Raw genomic sequence first — 23,096 nt, 5'->3', positions numbered from 1 at the left:
ATCCACTATGAACTGGACTCCCACAAGTATTTTAGATCCACTATGGACTGGACTCTCACTATTATGTTTGATCCACTATGGACTGGACTCCCACTATTATGTTGGATCCACTATGGACTGGACTCCCACTATTATGTTAGATCCACTATGGACTGGACTCCCACTATTATGTTAGATCCACTATGGACTGGACTCCCACTATTATGTTAAATCCACTATGGACTGGACTCTCACTATTATGTTTGATCCACTATGGACTGGACTCCCACTATTATGTTAGATCCACTATGGACTGGACTCCCACTATTATGTTAGATCCACTATGGACTGGACTCCCACTATTATGTTAGATCCACTATGGACTAGACTCTCACTATTATGTTTGATCCACTATGGACTGGACTCCCACTATTATGTTAGATCCACTATGGACTGGACTCTCACTATTATGTTTGATCCACTATGGACTGGACTCCCACTATTATGTTTGATCCACTATGGACTGGACTTTCACAATATTATGCTAGACCCACTCGACGTCCATTGCATCCGGTCTCCCCCAGAGATCGGATGCAATGGACAGGTCCGGTGGCCATGGGTGAAGTGCTGGCTGTCCAGAGTTGGGACCTGGGATGGACCGCTCGCCTGTGCATCAGTTGGGGACATCTCTGCGCTGCTGACCCATCTCCGCTCGGGATGGTCTCCTGCTGGCCCCACTATGGACTGGACTCTCACTATTATGTTAGATCCACTATGGGCTGGACTCTCACTATTATGTTAGATCCACTATGGACTGGACTTTTACAATATTATGCTAGACCAACTCAACGTCCATTGCATCCGGTCTCCCCTAGAGTGGGAGGGGGGTCACCCACATCTGTGGTTCTCTCCAAGGTTTCTCATAGTCATTCATATTGACATCCCACTGGGTTGTGAGTTTTTCTTCGAGGATGTCCTTGTGGCTTGTGCAGCCCTTTGAGACACTCGTGATTCAGGGCTATATAAACAGTAATTGATTGATTGATTAATTAAAGAAAACTGGGTACAACACCTGAGTAGTAAACAGTCCAGACTTTTATCCAGCAGTACCAGGATTCAGTACCCATGTGATGTCAACAACTTATCACTGGATCAAGATTTTTCGGACATTCCCCTCTAAAAAATAAGTAAACATGTTTTTTCATCGGTGCTGATATGATTTTGGATCGATATCCAGCAATGGTCAAGGCTGCAATATCGTTATTACGAAGCCACGCTGTTGTAACACGTGCTGAATGTGGCTTGGCATTGTCTTGCTGAAATAAGCAGGGGCGTCCATGAAAAAGATGTCAGCATATGTTATTCCAAAACCTGTATGTACCTTTCAGCATTAATGGTACCTTCACAGATGTGTAAGTTACCCATGCCTTGGGCACTAATGCACCCCCATACCATCACAGATGCTGGCTTTTGAACTTTGCGTCGATAACAGTCTGGATGGTTCGCTTACCCTTTGGTCCGGATAACACGATGTCGAATATTTCCAAAAACAATTTGAAATGTGGACTCGTCAGACCACAGAACACTTTTCCACTTTGCATCAGTCCATCTTATGTGATCTCACGCCCAGAGAAGCCGGCGGCGTTTCTGGATGTTGTTGATAATCCATCCATCCATCCATTTTATACTGCTTATTCCCTTTTGGGGTCGCGGGGGGCGCTGGCGCCTATCTCAGCTCCAAACGGGCGGAAGCGGGGTACACCCTGGACAAGTCGCCACCTCATCACAGGGTCAACACAGACAGACAGACAACATTCACACTCACATTCACACACAAGGGCCAATTTAGTGTTGCCAATCAACCGATCCCCATGTCTTTGGAAGTGGGAGGAAGCCGGAGTACCCGGAGGGAACCCACGCATTCACGGGGAGAACATGCAAACTCTACACAGAAAGATCCCGAGCCTGGATTTGAACACAGGACTGCAGGACCTTCGTATTGTGAGGCAGACGCACTAACCCCTCTGCCACCGTGAAGCCTTCTTGTTGATAATATCGGGGAAAAATTTGTAAAATCCTGACACAAAATATATGAGTTGATTGGACCATCTATCATACAGTATATACCATCCATCCATCCATTTTTTCCTGTTTGTCCCTTTTCAGGTCACATGGGCCCCAGACAAGTCGCCACCTCATCGCAGGGCCAACACAGATAACAATTGGCTGCAATAAACAAGGTTAGCGATACAGTATTGCAGGCCCAGGCAACTATTTTGACTCGGGGGCCACATTTAGAGAAAATAAATGTGTCTGGGGGCCGGTATATCTATTTTTAGGAACACTAATACGAAACCTCACAATAATGTCCGATTGAATGCTAAAAACATTACGACCGACCGCATTAAAAAACGTAATGGATTTTTAAATTTTTCTATAAAGGATAAAACACTGAATATTGACAAACTATGAATGCTACACCCCCTTTCGATCGATCAAGTGAAAGGCAACAAAAATGCAACAAAAATGCAACAAACAGTGAAATATGAACGCGAAGGGTACAAAACAATGCCAGGTGTGCGATCTTACCGGGTGAGTTGGAGATGGAGGCGTGGAAGCAGCTGAAGTTGATCAGACAGTACGAGCACAGAAAGAAGTTGGAGATGATCGGGGCGATGGTGTTCAGCTCAGCTGTGACCCAAAGACAAACATGTAAGGTCGGTAAATTAATTTTGTCTGAGACAAATGCAACACAAAAAACATATGTAGCAAGTTAAAATACTTGTCACAGCAGACTTGTGTGAATGCTCTATTTTCTATTTGTTTTGTCCTGTTGTTTATTTCATGGTCGTGTGACGAGTGATGAGTGAAGAAGGCGCCAACGAGGAATCGTCGAACAAAAAGCTTTATTTGTTTCAACGAGCCTCAGACTGGAACTGCAGCTTCCAGGGGAAAAAGTATGCGCCTGATTACTTTAATACTGTCAGGACTTTGATTTGGATTTTTTTGCTTCTTCGATGCAGAGGGAATTTGGAACGAGCCAGGCGTGAATGTGAGTACATGATTAATCTATTTACACACTATAATACAAAAAGGGAAAACAAAGGGTGGCGAATAATAATCCATACTAAACTCCATACAAAACAGCACAATAGCATGACTAAATACAAATAAACAAAAGATACTATCAATGGTACAAAACAAACCAAAAACTTGCACAGAGGCATAAATATAAACAAGATCTTACATGGCGTGGTCAAATCAATAATCAGCGTGGCAAGGCAAGGTAGGCGCGTGGTCATCAGGGTTCGATACAAAGTCCGGTAGGTAAAGCAAGTACACAAGCAAGCAGCGAGTAGTAGAGCAAAGTTCCCAGGACGAGGACAGAAACAGAATGGTATAAACAATGACTGTGATGATGATTACTAACAGGTGCGAGGCTGAGGACAGGGGCGTGACTTGGAGACCAGGTGGAAACTAATGAGTAACTATGGAAACAAACAAAACCAGAAAACGGTAAACGAGTCCAAAAAACAAAACATAAAATGATCAAACATAAACCTGATTCACAGGCATGACAAATACATTTTACACGAAGACAGTTACTCTTTGTTGTCGGCCAGTTTAGACAACACCTAGGTTGTTGCCTATTTCCTGTGAGCGGTTTGAGTCGGGTGACCTCCAACCCCCATCCTCTACTCCTACTTGTGAGGGCTTCCTACCAGATGTCGCTAATGTCTTTACACTTCCTTCTAAAGTACAAACTTGCTTTCCTGTAGGATTCCAATTTCCTGGAGCACTAGTGATGGACTTATGCACTTTTGAAGCTATCTAAGGGCACCTGTCCTTAGAATAATCTTCTTAAGGATTCTGTGCCCAAATACACCACACCCCCATTCGAAAAAAACGACTCAAAACATTACACCATCAACACATTCCATTTATCCTGGGCATTCAAATTAATTATTAACACATTTTTAATTTTCAGTCCCCCTGTCACCCACATATTTCCCCCTTTTCACTACCTCTCCCACATTTGGGGTGTATTCATATTGTACCAGAGCCCCTGGGCTTTTGTAAAGTTTGGAGATTTTCTTTCTGTAAGTCGTCATAAATATGTCATAAATGCTAATATAAAATGAGTATAGTCATGAAATTAGATATGGTTAAATATGAATGTTGCTTCAATTAAAATTAGGAATCAACCCGTTTTAATTGAGGGCCAGATCACAGTTATAGCTGCCATCAGAGGGCCGCTTACTAATTACATAAATTGCTTTAAGTAAAATTTTACAGTAAAAACTTTACATTCACAAAAATCTTACCGTAAAATATAGTGTGTTTTAAAAAAAATAAAAAAATAAATATATATATATATATTTTTATGGTAAATGGAAAAACAGTACCACTGTTCTTTGTCTTTTGTGTTTTTTGGGGGGGCAGGAGGTCTAGGCTGGCATTTTAGTTCCCAGAATTTTTGTGTTTTTTTTCAAATATACTGTTAATGGGGGGGAAAAAAAAGTAGACTTTTTTTTTTTTTCTGGCAACTTAACAGACAGTTTTTCTACTGTAAAAACAAATGTACGGTCTTTCCTCTTACAGAAATACAGCATTAAAAAAACAACTGTAGAATTTTAACGCAAAAAATAAAAAACAGGAGTAGTTTTTTTTCAATCTATACGCTGTAAAAAAACAACATAAAATGTATTGACATTTTTATGAATTTGATGGGTAGCTTGCTGTAAAGTGAATTATTTTGTATTTAGACAAAAATATGTTTGGAAAGTGGGCCTGCGATGAGGTGGCGATTTGTCCAGGGTGTACGCCGCCTTCTGCCCGATTGTCGCTGAGATAGGCACCAGCGCCCCCGCGACCCCAAAAGGAATAAGCGGTAGAAATGGATGGATGTTTGGAAAGTATGATAATATCCAGCAACATTTGTCGCACTATTGGATACTGATAAAGTTTGAAAGGCATGCAATTTCAAGCAGTACATATATTTTTTCTGTCAAAATGAAAAATATCTATTACATCTAGTGAGAAAATTTTAGGTTTTTTTATTGGCTTATATCATTTCCAGGTGACGCGAAAGTATGTGACGTATGTAAGAAGGTGCGCTCGTTTGTGAGAAGGAGAGACAGGAAAGAGTGAGAAAAGCCTGTTGTGTAATGCCAGCAGCTAAAAGTAACTGCGTGAGAACGTATACTCGAATATCACGATGTAGTCATTTTCTATATCGCACAGAGACAAACATGGAGAATTCTTCACACAAGGGGTTCCGGGTATTTCTTCTGCTGTGTTCATGTTGTGTTACGGTGCGGATGTTCTACCGAAATGTGTTTGTTTTTCTTGTTTGGTGTGGGTTCACAGTGTGGCGCATATTTGTAACAGTGTTAAAGTTGTTTATACGGCCACCCTCAGTGTGACTTGTATGGCTGTTGACCAAGTATGCCTTGCATTCACTTAAGTGTGTGTGAAAAGCCGAAAATATTGTGTGACTGGGGCCGGAACGCAATGGCATTTAGAAAAGTCTTCAATTTTACTTTTGAAAGCATATATAGGCCGATAATATCGGAAATGTGATATTATCGGACATCTCTAATCAAAAGGAAAGCGTCCCTAACACACGGGAAGCTAAGGGAACCGCTTAGCACTGGAATCATGAACTCAAAGCTAAGAAACAAGAAATACCAACGAGACTGTTGCAAACGGCAAACAACGACGTCAGGCCGACTGACCGGCAGAGGCGGGCTTAAATAATGCCTCTGATTAGTGCTCAGGAAGCAGGTGAGCGGGCAAACACTAATCAGAGACAGGTGGAAATAATAAGGAACTATAGTCACTGACAAGGGTGCACAAAAATAGGCACCAAGGGAGTCCAAAACTAACAGAACCTAACAAAAAACGTGATACGGACCACGGATCATGACATTGTAATCATTCTGTGGCTGACTGAAATATTGTGTAAATTCTGTTATAACAAGTCCGAGTCCATGGTTCTCACCTGCAAAAGTGCCCTCTACGGGTTGGGGAGGAGACCCTGTCCCCGAGTGGAGGAGTTTGAGTACCTCGAAGTCTTGGAAGAATGGATCGTGAGATCGACAGGTGGATCGGTGCGGCGTCTCCAGTAATGCAGACGCTGTATCGATGCGTTGTGGCAAAGCTCTCAATTTAACGGTCGATCTACGTTTCCGTCCTCACTTATGCTCATGAGCTTTTGGTTATGACCGAAAGGATAAGATCACGGGTACAAGCGGCCGAAATGAGTTTCCTCAGCCGGGTGGCGGGTCTCTCCCTTAGAGATAGGGTGAGAAGCTGTGTTATACGGGAGGAGCTCAAACTCAAGCCGTTGATCCTCGACATTGAGAAGAGACAGATGAGGTGGTTCGAGCATCTGGTCAGGATGCCACCCGAACGCCTCCCGAGGGAGGTGTTTCAGGCACGTCCAACCGGTAGGAGGCCATGGGGAAGACCCAGGACATGTTGGGAAGACTATGTCTCCCGGCTGGCCTGGGAACACCTTGGGATCTGTTAGAATAATCATGTATATTTTATCAGACTAACTTTAGTATGCTTAAAGTCCGTTGCTTTAGTTATTAGCTATTGTGCTCAAGTTCGAGTTTTTGCAATCTATGTAAGGACAAATCTTCTTGTCTGAAGGGTGACCTCAGCCACAGATGTTATCTTTGTTTTAGCCCGCTAACAGCCAAGGACTTCAAGGACCTCAACGAAGATAAGATGACAGCACGCAGACGAAGCAGAGACTTCAAGGACCTCAACGAAGATAAGATGACAGCACGCAGACGAAGCAGAGACTTCAAGGACCTCAACGAAGATAAGATTACAGCACGCAGACGAAGCAGGGACTTCAAGGACCTCAACAAAGATAAGATGACAGCACGCAGACGAAGCAGAGACTTCAAGGACCTCAACGAAGATAAGATGACATCACGCAGACGAAGCAGAGACTTCAAAGACCTCAACGAAGATAAGATGACAGCACGCAGACGAAGCAGAGACTTCAAAGACCTCAACGAAGATAAGATGACAGCACGCAGACGAAGCAGAGACTTCAAGGACCTCAACGAAGATAAGATGACAGCTTGCAAACGAAGCAGAGACTTCCAGGACCTCAACGAAGATAAGAGGACAGCACGCAGACGAAGCAGAGACTTCAAGGACCTCAACGAAGATAAGATGACAGCACGCAGACGAAGCAGAGACTTCAAGGACCTCAACAAAGATAAGATGGAAGCACGCAGACGAAGCAGAGACTTCAAGGACCTCAACGAAGATAAGATGACGACACGCAGACGAAGCAGGGACAAGGCAAAATCACAAGGCCCCTAACCCATTCCGTCAATTACTGTCAGCCTGGACCTGCTTTGCATAATATATGTGACCACTCCTTTTAGAGGCGGCCTCAGTTATGTTGACTATGGAACTCTGAATAAAAAGAGGGACGCGGGAGCTGAACCTTCGAGCGTAGGGCGAGACTGTGACTAAGTGTGCAGCGCCATGCGTTCTCCTCATGAGCAAAATTGAACTCTGTCTCTGCATGATTCCTTGCTTCTTGTCCGTTTAATAGATGTCATCAGTGTTTGAACCTGACAGGATCCCCCGGGAAGAGCTGGACAAAGTGGCTGGGGAGCGGGAAGTCCGGGCTTCCCTGCCTAAGCTGGGAAGATGTTGATTTGAGATATGAGTGTTCTGAATCAAGAACTCCGTCACAAAACCAATCAAGTCCCTAAATTACGGTACTGCCGTATCATCGCAACTTTTAAACTTCTCCGGTCATACGTTTCCAGCCTCACCAATGAGAATGAAGCAGATGGCAATGATGTACGTCAGCAGGTAGCCTCGCAGTGGTTCCCGGTTTTTACCGTAGCCTTTTCCGAAGAAGCCAATGAGAGGGTAGAGTTTGTCCTCACACAGACACTGCAAACAACAACAAAAACGGATTCTGGGACACATTCAGTCATAAACAAGCAAAGAAGCTTTATATGACAAAAGCGGGGAATATGAATATTTTATACGCCGCCGAGTTTTTAAGTTGAGCACTGTTGTCTTTTGTCATTTCCCTGCCTTCTCTTTCATGGTGTCTGTTTTCTTCAGTTAATTAGTCCCGAGCTTGAATATTACATAGTAGTATTTAAGCTCGTCACCAACAGCTGGGTCCTGCCGGTTATTGTCTCCTCCACCTTCCTGCTTCACTTTGTCAGTCCTGTTATGTTGTCTCTCCTTATTCCTGAAATCCCTCACCTCTTTGTGTTTGCTTCCTAGCCTCCCTGAGGTAAAAAAGGATTTTGTGTTGGACCTTTCACTTTGCTCAGTGTGCCCTGGCCTCTTCCCCTGCCGACCACTGAAGAACCCGTTTTTGTTTGTTTATTCATGGTGTGCACTTCTGCCCCATCGCCTTTTGTTACACTTTTTGACTTGTTAAATGTTCCCCTTTTTGTAATTCTACCTGCCGACCACTGAAGAACCTGTTTTTGTTTGTTTATTCATGGTGTGCACTTCTGCCCTATCGCCTTTTGTTACACTTTTTGACTTATTAAATGTTCCCCTTTTTGTAATTCCACCTCGCCTCCCGTCTCTGCATCCTGGGCTCACCTCCTTGATGTAACGCTTTGCTGGCATCGTGGTGAAGAGTTGTCCTCTCGTGGGTGCAGCGGAGGATGGAACACAGCGTGAGGGTAAGGATAATGATTTATTAACGCACTATAAAACAGACTAAGAACCAAAAGACTTGCACAATGGCACTATAAACAAACCAGAAGAAACAAAAGACGCTAGCCTGTGAGCTAGGGAAACGAATAAACAAAATAGCATGGAAGCTAATCAAGTACGAAGAGTATTTATCACAATGCGGGAGTGCGACGTCACCTGATGCGTGTAGCAAATTACGGTCCGAGAGCGAAAGGCAAACAAAGACAGGCATATAGTTCGAAAGTTTAGTGATATATCAGTTATATCAGATTGTAGGTGGGTTTATTTTGTACCCTTCGCGTTCATATTTCACTAGTTTTTGCGTTTCACTTGATTGTAAAATATGTCGATCAACGGGGGTGTGACTTTCATATTTTTTCGATATTCAGTGTTTTATCGTTCATAGAAAAATGTAAAATTCCATTATGTTTTTTAAGGCGGTCGGTCATTGCGTTTTTAGCATTCAATCAGACATATTTTTTTTCTCTAATTGTGGCCCCCCGAGTCAACATTATTGCCCAGGCCTGCTATAGAGCCTCTGGAAGCCATTCAGTTCTGCTTATAAAGCCCTTTAAAACATCCAAACACCTCCATTAAGGTTTTACTGTATATTCATGTATGTTTTACTGTATATTCATAAATGTAATGTAGTAACAAGCACATTAATAATAACATTTAATATTTACATATTTTGACCATTTTAAGCATATGCAGCGCTTTAATATCAAAAAGTTTGCTTTTATTTATTCATCACTGATTTCTACTCACCGCAGACTTCATGAGAACCGACAAACATAATAAAACATCACTTACCGTACAAGGTCTGCTGTCATTGGGATGCTGACTACTAGGATGTTCATATATTCCCATTTAGATGATGAATGACTCGTAATCAGTCAGCAGAAGCATTTAAGTCCTAACTTATTTGTATACTCCAGCCTTTAAATAGACCCACTTTTTAGAACAGTTGATCTGCCGTTTCTCTTATTTTCTGTTTTGCCCCCCTCTCCCTTGTGGGAAGGGGGGGAGGCACTGGTCCGGTGGCCATGGATGAAGTGCTGGCTGTCCAGAGTCCGGACCCGGGGGTGGACAGCTAGCCTGTGCATCGGTTGGGGACATCTCTGCGCTGCCGACCCGTCTCCGCTCGGGATGGTCTCCACTATGGACTGGACTTTCACTATTATGTTAGATCCACTATGGACTTGACTCTCACTATTATGTTAGATTCACTATGGCCTAGACTCTCACTATTATGTTGGATCCACTATGGACTGGACTCTCACTATTATGTTGGATCCACTATGGACTGTACTCTCACTATTATGTTGGATCCACTATGGACTGTACTCTCACTATTATGTTAGATCCACTATGGACTTGACTCACTATTATGTTGGATCCACCATGGACTGGACTCTCACTATTATGTTAGATTCACTATGGACTGTTAGATCCCCTATGGACTGGACTCTCACTATTATGTTGGATCCACTATGGACTGTACTCTCACTGTTATTACTCTCACTGGATTGCAAGATGGCGGCGCCTGGACGGGCTGCGACACTGCGGTGCTCTTGCTAAAGATGGAACATTTGGCGGAAATGCCGGACAGTTCTGCAGACTTCATGGCTGGCTCGCATCGTGGTCACTCCGTGATCACGTACGACCGCCAGACACTTCTGGATATGGACATATCGGGCCGTTTTGGACTGATAGACGCGGGCGTGCTAAACATGCTAACTAGCATGGGAATACGTCGGCGGCTACATCCAGCGGCCTGTGAAGCAGCGGAGTCTAGTAGCAGCGGGGGCCGTCTACGGAGCAGACGCCAGCGGTGTGATCGGAAACGCGGATGTCGAGCGGGGCTAAAAACAAAGCAGAAGGCTAATCCCCACAGAACACCACTTCCCTCCACCCTGAAGACGGATTTAAATAAAGGATGCGAGACTACTGGTCTGGGTAAGGAGTCAGTTAAATTAGAACAAGTTTTTTCTGCTTTGAGTGTTTCAGAGTTGGACATGTGTTTTACTGAGGTGGCTAACTATGACGCGTGCAGTTTATCAAAGCAACAAACAAACAATCGGAAAATCCCCGTTACTGAGGTGGCTAACCATGATGCGTGCAGTTTATCAAAGCAACAAACAAACAATCGGAACATTCCCGTCGTATCAATTCCTAGATATGGTCGTAATTATACTAAATGCACTGGGCATAATAAACACAACATTATTAATATTGCTACTACGGATAATTTGATCAAAATTTCCCTAAAACAGCCCACTACCTATAATATAGGTTTTTTTAAACATAAGATCATTGTCTCCCAAAACGTTGTTAGTTAATGATATCATCAGAGACAACAATCTTAACGTCATCGGTCTCAGCGAAACCTGGCTTAAACCAAACGACTTTTTTGCGCTAAATGAGGCATGTCCTCCTAACTTTACACATGCGCATATTGCCCGTCCGCTTAAAAGGGGTGGAGGGGTCGCACTAATATACAACGAAAACTTTAACCTTAGTCCTAACATAAATAATAAATATAAATCGTTTGAGGTGCTTACTATGAGGTCTGTCACACCGCTGCCTCTACACCTGGCTGTTATCTACCGCCCCCCAGGGCCCTGTTCGGACTTTATCAATGAATTCTCAGAGTTCGTTGCTGATCTAGTGACACACGCCGATAATATAATCATAATGGGGGACTTTAATATCCATATGAATACCCCATCGGACCCACCGTGCGTAGCGCTCCAGACTATAATTGATAGCTGTGGTCTCACACAAATAATAAATGAACCCACGCATCGCAACGGTAATACGATAGACCTAGTGCTTGTCAGGGGTATCACCGCTTCCAAAGTTACGATACTCCCGTATACTAAAGTATTGTCCGATCATTACCTTATAAAATTCGAGGTTCAGACGCATGTTCGTCAAACTAATAATAATAATAACTGCTATAGCAGCCGCAACATTAATACGGCCACAACGACAACTCTTGCTGACCTACTGCCCTCGGTAATGGCACCATTCCCAAAGTATGTGGGCTCTATTGATAACCTCACTAACAACTTTAACGACGCCCTGCGCGAAACCATTGATAACATAGCACCGCTAAAGTTAAAAAAGGCTCCAAAAAAGCGCACCCCGTGGTTTACAGAAGAAACTAGAGCTCAGAAATTATTATGCAGAAAGCTGGAACGCAAATGGCGCACGACTAAACTTGAGGTGCACCATCAAGCATGGAGTGATGGTTTAATAACTTATAAACGCATGCTTACCTTAGCTAAAGCTAATTATTACTCAAATCTCATCCACCGTAATAAAAACGATCCTAAATTTTTGTTTAGTACGGTAGCATCGCTAACCCAACAAGGGACTCCTTCCAGTAGCTCCACCCACTCAGCTGATGACTTTATGCAATTCTTTAGTAAGAAAATTGAAGTCATTAGAAAGGAGATTAAAGACAATGCGTCCCAGCTACAACGGGGTTCTATTAACAGTGACACGATTGTATATACGGCGGATACTGCCCTCCAAAATAGTTTCTCTCGTTTTGAGGAAATAACATTAGAGGAATTGTTACAACGTGTAAATGGAATAAAACAAACAACATGTTTACTTGACTCTCTTCCTGGGAAACTGATCAAGGAGCTCTTTGTATTATTAGGTCCATCAGTGCTAAATATTATAAACTTATCACTTTCCTCGGGCACTGTTCCCCTAGCATTCAAAAAAGCGGTTATTCATCCTCTTCTTAAAAGACCTAACCTCGATCCTGACCTCATGGTAAACTACCGACCGGTGTCTCACCTTCCCTTTATTTCAAAAATCCTCGAAAAAATTGTTGCGGAGCAGTTAAATGAACACTTAGCGTCTAACAATCTATGTGAAACCTTTCAATCCGGTTTCAGGGCAAATCACTCGACGGAGACAGCCCTCGCAAAAATGACTAATGATCTATTGCTAACGATGGATTCTGATGCGTCATCTATGTTGCTGCTCCTCGATTTTAGCGCTGCTTTCGATACTGTCGATCATAATATTTTATTAGAACGTATCAAAACACGAATTGGTATGTCAGACTTAGCCCTGTCTTGGTTTAACTCTTATCTTACTGATAGGATGCAGTGTGTCTCCCATAACAATGTGACCTCGGACTACGTTAAGGTAACGTGTGGAGTTCCCCAGGGTTCGGTCCTTGGCCCTGCACTCTTCAGCATCTACATGCTGCCGCTAGGTGACATCATACGCAAATACGGTGTTAGCTTTCACTGTTATGCTGATGACACCCAACTCTACATGCCCCTAAAGCTGACCAACACGCCGGATTGTAGTCAGCTGGAGGCGTGTCTTAATGAAATTAAACAATGGATGTCCGCTAACTTTTTGCAACTCAACGCCAAAAAAACGGAAATGCTGATTATCGGTCCTGCTAGACACCGAACTCTATTTAATAATACAACTCTAACATTTGACAACCAAACAATTAAACAAGGCGACACGGTAAAGAATCTGGGTATTATCTTCGACCCAACTCTCTCCTTTGAGGCACACATTAAAAGCGTTACTAAAACGGCCTTCTTTCATCTCCGTAATATCGCTAAAATTCGCCCCATTCTGTCCACTAAAGACGCTGAGATCATTATCCATGCGTTTGTTACGTCTCGCCTCGACTACTGTACACAGACGTCCCACTGGATCATTATTGTCACCGATGTCCCACTGGGTGTGAGTTTTCCTTGCCCTTATGTGGGCCTACCAAGGATGTCGTGGTGGTTTGTGCAGCCCTTTGAGACACTAGTGATTTAGGGCTATATAAGTAAACATTGATTGATTGATTGATTGTTATGTTAGATCCACTATGGACTGGACTCTTACTATTATGTTGGATCCACTATGGACCGGACTCTCTCTATTATGTTAGATCCACTATGGACTGGACTCTCACTATTATGATAGATCCACTATGGACTGGACTCTCACTATTATGTTAGATCCACTATGGACTGGACTCTCACTATTATGTTAGATCCACTATTGACTGGACTCTCACATTATGTCAGATCCACTATGGACTGGACTCTCACTATTATGTTATATCCACTAAGGACTGGACTCTCACTATTATGTTAGATCCACTATGGACGGGACTCCCACTATTATGTTGGACCCACTATGGACTGGACTCTCACTATTATGTTAGATCCACTATGGACGGGACTCTCACTATTATGTTGGATCCACTATGGACGGGACTCTCACTATTATGTTAGATCTACTATGGACGGGACTCTGACTATTATGTTTGATCCACTATGGACTGTACTTTCACAATATTATGCCAGACCCACTTGACGTCCATTGCACCCGATCTCCCCTAGAGGAAGACCACATCTGCGGTCCTCTCCAAAGTTTCTCATAGTCATTCTCACTGACATCCCACTGGGTTGTGAGTTTTTCCTTGGCATTCTGTGGGATCTAAACCGAGGATGTCGTTGTGGCTTGTGCAGCGCTTTGAGACACTTGTGATTTAGGGCTATATAAATAATCATTGATTGATTGATTGATAATCCTTGCGAAGAAACGGGGGGGGGCAAGCGTCTTTTTGTGTCTTTCTCGTCATTTACAGGTCTAAAATGTCTGTCAAAGTGCACCAATTTGTGGGAGTACCTCCTCAGCCATCTACTTTCCAGATGAGAGGCATGATTTATAATCTACAATAAACCTCCAGGGAGCAAGGAAGCGAGGAAACACCAATCGATCGTGTTGAAATTGTATAAATAGTCTGTCTGCGTTAGTGCTTATAATAACAATATAACGAATACTTGGTTGATTTTTAAAAACACGAAATGTAAGTATTGTTCAAATATTTTTGAATGGTTAAATCAAAATAGAGAATGTCCCATTGGCTCCAAAGTAAATTGGAATGCATAAAAAAAAATATATATATATATTTTGTCATGTCATGTCTTTCATAATGATAGTGAGCTTTATGCAAAATTCCCCCCAAAATGTGCAGTTTCCCTTTCAGAAAGTACTCCGAATCTCAACTCATTATTACGTTTCACTTCTCCACCGGCAAAACCAAAGAGCTGTCGAAGATTGTAGACCTGCACAAGACTGGAATGGACTACAACGCATCAACAAGAAGCTTGATGAGAACGTTTCTTCTCTTAGTCCGTGTCATTTTCAAGAAAACTACCATACCATGACGAAGTGTTATTTGTCATGTTATGAATGTGTATTCCTGCTACTGCAGTACACATGTGAGTGCGTACAAGTACCTGGAAGACTTTGGGCGCCGATACCAGGCAGGCCAAAGCAGAGGAGAGAGTTGCACCGAAGATACCAGCGGTGATGAGGGGGGAGAAAGCTGATACCATGCTCATTGTCTGCAGAAACACACTTGGCTTGATAACACTTAACAACAATATCACATGGTGATGTCATTTTGATCATTATTAATCATTAGAGATGTCCGATAATATCAGAATGCCGAAGTTATCGGCCGATAAATGTTTTAAAATGTTATATCGGAAATTATCGGTATCGGTTTCGAAAGTCTGCCTTTGCGTACCGGCCCAATCACATAATATTTACTAGTGAATGCATGGCATACTTTGTCGACAGCCATACAGGTCACACTGAGGGTGGCCGTATAAACAAGTTTAACACTGTTACAAATATGTGCCACACTGTGAACCCACACCAAACAAGAATGACTAACACATATCGGGAGAACATCCGCACCGTAACACAACATAAACACAACAGAACAAATACCCCAAACCCCTTTGCGGCACTAACTCTTCCGGGAGGCTACAATATACCTCACCTTGTTACATTGATTCTTGCATCCAGCGGGCTATCACAACAAAATTAGGCATAGTAATGTGTTAATTCCATGACTGTATGTATCGGTATCGGTTGCTATCGGAATCGGTAATTAAGAGTTGGACAATATCGGAATATCGGATATCGGCAAAAAAGCCATTATTGGACATCTCTATTGATCACCGTCCATGAAGAAGAGCAACAACTACTGCATGGCATGCATGGTATGATTAACGTGGACCCCGACTTAAACGAGTTGAAAAACTTATTCGGGTGTTACCATTTAGTGGTCAATTGTGTTACAACTCGGAGTAAGGAGAGGACCCAGATGCAGAGAAGAAGTTAAAAAAAATAAAGCTTTTATTTTGAAACAACTTTTTACCTCCAATGCAAAAGTTTTTCACAAGAATAATCAACACGCGGAGGATAAACAATTTACTTAAAATCACTCCACAAAAACAAGGAGGAATACTAATCTAAGGAAATTCTAACCCCAAAAAAATATTAATAAGAATAAACGAAAAGCGCTCCAACAGGAGTAAAAAAACACCAAAACGACCTATATATATAAACACTAACTATAAATAACAAAAAAATCACTCAATCAATGAGGCAATAAATTCGAAATTTGGAAAAACAAAAACTCACCAATTAGGAAGACGAAGGATAACCAAGGACGCTCGAAGGAAGAAAAAGTAAACTCAAAATTACAGCAAAAACTAGGGTAACTAGGAAAACAGGAGCAAGACAAGGAGCTAATCAAGGACATGGACATGGACGCTAGAAAGGCACGATAGACGAGACGATCTGGCAATGGACAAACGGAGAAGTGAGCTTAAATAGGATGTGGGAGTGACGGGGAACAGGTGGAAACAATCAGGAATCAGGGATGACGTCAGACTGGTGACACAAGAGGAAGGCCCCGTGGTCTGAAACAAGAGGGTAGCTTTTCAAAATAAAACACGTTAATCACAAAACAGGAAAAACCAAGACAAGACTTCCCTCACCGCGGTGTGACAAATTGTACAGAATATGTACTGGACTGTGCAATTTACTCATACAAGTTTCAATCGATCAATCGATCAATCAATCAATCAATCAATCAATCAATCAATCAACGGTGTGCATGCACAACCAGCATAGGGAATAGTTAACACACGCCATAAGGAATATTAGCCATTGATACTAGTGTAATCATCGCATTAGATGATTATTGAAATGATTGTTGCAATCACATTTTGGAAATTGGATGAATCTTGATCAATCACAGGTGATTGCTCAACTGCAGAATTCAAATTAAAAAGAAAAGACCCCGATATTTGTACTCAAATACAATTTTATTGCCACCTCATTTAACTCGAATGCATGTCATTTGATGCCGCACTACTTGGTGTCACTTTTATCTAAGGGCAGGTTAAAGCCGATCTATGAAACGTGTGCAAAGTGGATCGCGTCTGTTTAGTGAGCAGAATAAGCCGCTCAATCCATTTCGCGTCTCGGTCTTCATTTATATGCAAAACACGTGCTGACCACCAAAACTCCCGCAATACTTGGAGGGGAAAATGCACATGTATTACACAGTTTTGTGAGCAACGTTTGGCATTTTAATTTAGCATGTGTCAGAGGGAAGTCTATCCATCCATCCATCCATCATCTACCGCTTATCCGAGGTCGGGTCGTGGGGGCAGCAGCCTAAGCAGGGAAGCCCAGACTTCCCTCTCTCCAGCCACTTCGTCTAGCTCTTCCCGGGGGATCCCGAGGCGTTCCTAGGCCAGCCGGGACACATAGTCTTCCCAACGTGTCCTGGGTCTTCCCCGTGGCCTCTTACCGGTTGGACGTGCCCTAAACACCTCCCTAGGGAGGCGTTCGGGTGGCATCCTGACCAGATGCCCGAACCACCTCATCTGGCTCCTCTCGATGTGGAGGAGCAGTGGCTTTACGTTGAGCTCCTCCCGGATGGCAGAGCTTCTCACCCTATCTCTAAGGGAGAGCCCCGCCACACGGCGGAGGAAACTCATTTCGGGCGCTTGTACCCGTGATCTTGTCCTTTCGGTCATGACCCAAAGCTCATGACCATAGGTGAGGATGGGAACGTAGATCGACCGGTAAATTGAGAGCTTTGCCTTCCGGCTCAGCTCCTTCTTTACCACAACGGATCGATACAACGTCCGCATTACTGGAGACGCCGCACCGATCCGCCTGTCGATCTCACGATCCACTCTTCCCCCACTCGTGAACAAGACTCCTAGGTACTTGAACTCCTCCACTTGGGGCAGGGTCTCCTCCCCAACCCAGAGATGGCACTCCACCCTTTTCCGGGCGAGAACCATGGACTCGGACTTGGAGGTGCTGATTCTCATTCCGGTCAGAGGGAAGTCTGTTCAGTAATTTCATTTTATGATTTTATTGCTGATGACTTACAGGGCTGAATAAAATAAATTCAAATGATGCATTTTGGTGTCTGGTGGCGTTTTTTTTTTATGTCAAGTGAATTATATTTATATAGCGCTTTTCTCTAGTGAACAAGTATGCAAGCCATACTTGGTCAACAGCCATAGAGGTCACACTGAGGGTGGCCGTATACACAACTTCAACACTGTTACAAATATGCGCCACACTGTGAAGCCGCACCAAACAAGAATGACAAACACATTTCGGTAGAACATCCGCACCGTAACACAACATAAACACAACAGAACAAATACCCAGAACCCCTTGTGTCCAGAATTCTCCATGTTTGTCTCTGTGCGATATAGAAAATGACTATATCGTGATATTTGAGTATACGTTCTCTCGCAGTTGCTTTTAGCTGCTGGCATTACATGACAGGCTTTTCTCACTCTTTCCTGTCTCTCCTTCTCACAGACGAGCGCACCTTCTTACATACGTCACATACTGTCCATCTTCTTCCGCTTATCTGAGATCGGGTCGTGGGGGCGGCAGGCTAAGCAGGGAAGCCCATACTTTCCTATCACCAGCCACTTCTTCCAGCTCTGCCCGGGGGATCCCGAGGCGTTCCCAGGCCAGCCGCGAGACATAATCTTCCCAACGTGTCCTGGGTCTTCCCCGTGGCCTCCTATCGGTCGGACGTGCCCGAAACACCTCCCTCGGGAAATGTTCGGGTGGCATCCTGACCAGATGCCCGAACCACCTCATCTGGCTCCTCTCGATGTGGAGGAGCAGCGGCTTTACTTTGAGCTCCTCCCGGATGGCAGAGCTTCTGTCAAGACTAAGACTATGGAGCGGTTTGTTTTCCCCAGAGCAAAGCGACTGGACTGTACACGGCATGACGGTACAGACATGGTTTAATTAATCTATCAAAAGAACTAACCAAAAGCGTGAACCAGGCGTAGACACAAACTTAGCTAGGAACAAAAACATAGAAACATAGCCTGAACTATGGACATAAATTAAACACTTACTGTGGCGTGAAAAAGTCAAAACAACAGAGCAATGGCATGAGCACTATGGCATGGACCGTGTAATCATTCGGGTATCAGGTGTAATGTCACCAGGATGACTACCTGGCAACAACAGGCTTAAATAATTGTGTCATGATTGAAAACAGGTGCGATGATCCGAACACCAGCAACAGGTGAAAATCATGCCACCATGGCAACCAAAAACAAACAAGGGTGCATCGAAAAAAAAACAGGAACTAATGGAGTCAAAAACAAACAAAACATGATCACAAGACATGAAAGCTTCTCACCCTATCTCTAAGGGAGAGCCCCGCCACCCGGCGGAGGAAACTCATTTCGGTCGCTTGTAGCCGTGATTTTGTCCTTTTGGTCATAACCCAAAGCTCATGACTATAGGTGAGGATGGGACCGTGGATCAACCGGTAAACTGAGAGCTTTGCCTTTCGGCTCAGCTCCTTCTTCACCACAACGGATCGATACAGCGTCCGCATTATTGAAGACGCCACACCGATCCGCCTGTAGATCTCATGATCCACTCTTCCCTCACTCGTGAACAAGACTCTGAGGTACTTGAACTCCTCCACTTGGGGCAGGGTCTCCCCCCCAACCCTGAGATGGCACTCCACCCTTTCCCGGACGAGAACCATGGACTCGGACTTGGAGGTGCTGATTCTCATCCCATTCGCTTCACACTCGGCTGCGAACTAATCCAGTGAGAGCTGAAGATGCTGGCCGGATGAAGCCATCAGGACCACATCCTCTGCAAAAAGTAGAGACCTAATCCTGCAGCCACCAAACCGGATCCCCTCAACGCCTCTACTGCGCCTAGAAATTTTGTCCATAAAAGTTATGAACCGAATCGGTGACAAAGGGCAGCCTTGGCGGAGTCCAACCCTCACTGGAAACGTGTCGGACTCTACTGCGGACCAAGCTCGGACACTGATCGTGCAGGGAGCGGGCTGCCACAATCAGACAGTCTGATACCCCATACTCTCTGAGCACTCCACACAGGACATAAATACAACAGAACAAATACCCAGAACTGCAGGACTGCTTGTCTCGGATATGTTACATGTAAGCCCATAACATATGATACTTGTCTTTTCCTGAAATCGGACTTATAGCCAGTATCCATATCGGTTCGGGGCACCCTTAGTACATACATGGTGCTATCGGTGGTGTGCCATCAGGGCCAGCAAGGCCTTCTCTGCTAGCCTAACATAAGCAGAAATCATGATCATATTTAAAGATAAAAGCAATTCTTATTTTACTTAACCTAAATATCCAAAATTATTCATATTCTTGTCATATTATGCTCCTCCCATTGCTGTTTATAGGTTTGATTTTATATCCAATCAGAATTCAGCTAGCTTATGTTGCCATGCTGTACGAAATCTGCCATAGGCCTTCGGAATCAACAATGCGGGCGACTGTGCTCTGTAAGTGAACGGGCACATACAGTTGATAGACAGTTGCGATAGGCAATCAGATCACGAGTTGTTGTCAGTAAGGCCTACTAGCTAGCCTAAGGTTGAACATAATTTACGCGTCCTGTGATTGGATACTCACCGGGACCATTAGCGGATAAATTTGAGGATATATACAGTTGATAGACAATTGCGATAACCAATCAGATCACAAGTTGTTGACAGTAATGGGACCCATTACCTCGCTGCTTGGCATTCAGCATTAAGGGTTGGAATTGGGGGTTAAATCACCAAAATGGTTACCGGGCCCGGACATGGCTGCTGCTCACTGCTCCCCTCACCTACCTGGGGGTGAGGGGTGATGGGTCGAATGCAGAGGATGATTTTACCACACCTAGTGTGTGTGACAATCATTGGTACTTAACTTCAAACCATCCATTTTCTACCGCTTATTCCCTTTGGGGTTGCGGGGGGCCTCGGTGCCTATCTCAGCTACAATCGGGCGGAAGGCTTTGTACACCCTGGACAAGTCGCCACCTCATTGCAGGGTACTTAAATTAACTTACTTAACTTATAGCTCGGTTGGTAGAGTGGCCGTGCCAGCAACTTGAGGGTTGCAGGTTCGATTCCCGCTTCCGCCATCCTAGTCACTGCCGTTGTGTTCTTGGGCAAGACACTTTACGCACCTGCTCCCAGTGCCACCCACACTAGTTTAAATGTAACTTAGATATTGGGTTTCACTATGTAAAGCGCTTTGAGTCACTAGAGAAAAGCGCTATATAAATATAATTCACTTCACTTCACTTAACGAGACTGTGATTGGATTGCAAGTGAGTATCCAATCGCAAGTTGCAACTTAGCAAGAAGCGGGAAGTGTTGATCCACAAAGAAGGAGAACAAAACATTGATTAGTTGGCACATATATTTTTTACCAGGCCATTTTCAAGAAGGATATTTGAAGAGAAACTACACCTTGCGAAATGGGGAAATGCCTGCCCTGCCATTTCCACTCGAATTGGACAAGGGGTACCCCGGCTTATACGGCGTCCTATGGGTGCTACAAATTGTGATTTCAAATATTCTATTTCTTTATTTCTGTAACGGCGCACGCGCAGTCTGCGTCTCCTTCCTCTGCAGGAGCACCCGGAGGATCCGCCGAGTGCGCTTTCGGACACGCCCCTGCTGGCACTGGGAGCAGCACGCCCACGCAGCTACAAGCCAGCAGACGATCAGAGTATCTGCACACCTGTGACTGATGAGGACCCAAGGATTGGCACGTTAACTCAATAGTTTTCATGGTGTACCTACATTCCGTTGCCTCTTAAGTGAGCTGTGCGTCTCACTTTTCCCCGGATCTCAGTCTTACTCTGACTGCCTACTCAGTTCCTCGATTCCTCGCTCGCCCCTGCATTCCGATGCATCTCTCTCGCCCTGGATAACCTGCCTGCCCCCTGGACTTCCTCGTATCTCGTTCAACACTTTGGTAACACACACTTCAGTTAAATTCTACACATAGTCTTACACCATACACACTCTTGAGTTTGTCACGCTTCATTATTAGTTAGTATTGTTTATTATTTCTTATAATATATATATTGCCTATATATACATTATATATCTCTTGATTGGATTATCCAGCGAATAGTGCTCGATACCGTTATAGAGCGCAATATGTAGGTGTGGGAAAAATCACAAGACTACTTCAACTCTACAGAACTGTTTCATGAGGGGTTCCCTCAATCATCAGGAGTATATATATATATATATATATATATATATATATATATATATATATATATATATATATATATATATATATATATATATATAATAAATTATTGAACATAACGGTACTCTGGTGTCTGTTTGCCGTCACCTCCTCTTAGTCAAGACCATAACAATTTCTTCACGTTTGATACGTTTTTTTTTTTAATTTTAGTTTTGACAGTACATGAGATTAGTTTGTGGGTTTATTGATTTTTAAATGCGACGGAAAATAACCCGTTTTGTACACTGTTTTTTTGATTGATTGAGACTTTTATGAGTAGATTGCACAGTGCAGTACATATTCCGTACAATTGACCACTAAATGGTAACACCCCAATAAGTTTTTCAACTTGTTTAAGTCGAGGTCCACGTTAATTCATGGTAAAGGGGAGTGTATACTACCTGATAGTAGTTACTGATGCCGAAGACACAAGTGTCGTTGCTGATGCAGTCAGTGAAGTCCCAGCCGTACCGACAAGCCAAAGTAACACACGTGTTGGTGGAGGAAGAAGACATGGTGTCGTTTAACAGTCCGGATGCATCGCGCAGCACGCAGGAACCTACATTAGCAAAAACATACAAAAATTGTAATACTCACACACGCACAGAATACATACGTAAATTACAAGTGCAGACTTTAAGGAAAATACCCCGTCTTGGCTTATGCTACTTGGACGGAGGTTTCTAGAGAGGGGCGCTTCAAAAAGAGGGACTCATTGATGAGTAAGTGTTTTTCTCTATTTATCTTTTACTCCAAGTCCACACCTGCTAAATGCAGTTTAAAAGTTAATGTGACAAGCGAGCATACTTGCCAACCTTGAGACCTCCGAATTTGGGAGATGGGGGGCAACCGTGTTCAATGGAGAAATCTCATCTACAAAATTTGCAGGCAGCACACCCCTTCCCCTTCGAGCTGTCCTGGATGAACTGAAATCATTTTTTTCCCAGTAAT

At 43.6% G+C, this 23,096-nt stretch overlaps 1 protein-coding gene across 1 annotated transcript in view; it reads right to left on the bottom strand.

The window, feature by feature from the left end:
* slc12a3 (solute carrier family 12 member 3) overlaps window positions 1-23,096 on the bottom strand; it is a 95,965-nt gene that overhangs the window by 33,551 nt on the left and 39,318 nt on the right. Inside the window, exons 10-13 of the mRNA XM_061921115.1 lie at window positions 22,547-22,704; window positions 14,979-15,086; window positions 7,794-7,917; window positions 2,569-2,670 (exon numbers count right to left, since the gene is read on the bottom strand). Coding sequence (XP_061777099.1) covers window positions 2,569-2,670; window positions 7,794-7,917; window positions 14,979-15,086; window positions 22,547-22,704 — 492 coding nt within the window. The remainder of the gene's footprint in view (window positions 1-2,568; window positions 2,671-7,793; window positions 7,918-14,978; window positions 15,087-22,546; window positions 22,705-23,096) is intronic.

The sequence above is a fragment of the Nerophis ophidion genome, linkage group LG14 (assembly GCF_033978795.1).
Source record: "Nerophis ophidion isolate RoL-2023_Sa linkage group LG14, RoL_Noph_v1.0, whole genome shotgun sequence".
Classification (NCBI taxonomy): Eukaryota; Metazoa; Chordata; class Actinopteri; order Syngnathiformes; family Syngnathidae; genus Nerophis; species Nerophis ophidion.
Note: the sequence above shows the minus strand (reverse complement) of the source record. Positions and strands in the feature narration are given on the sequence as shown.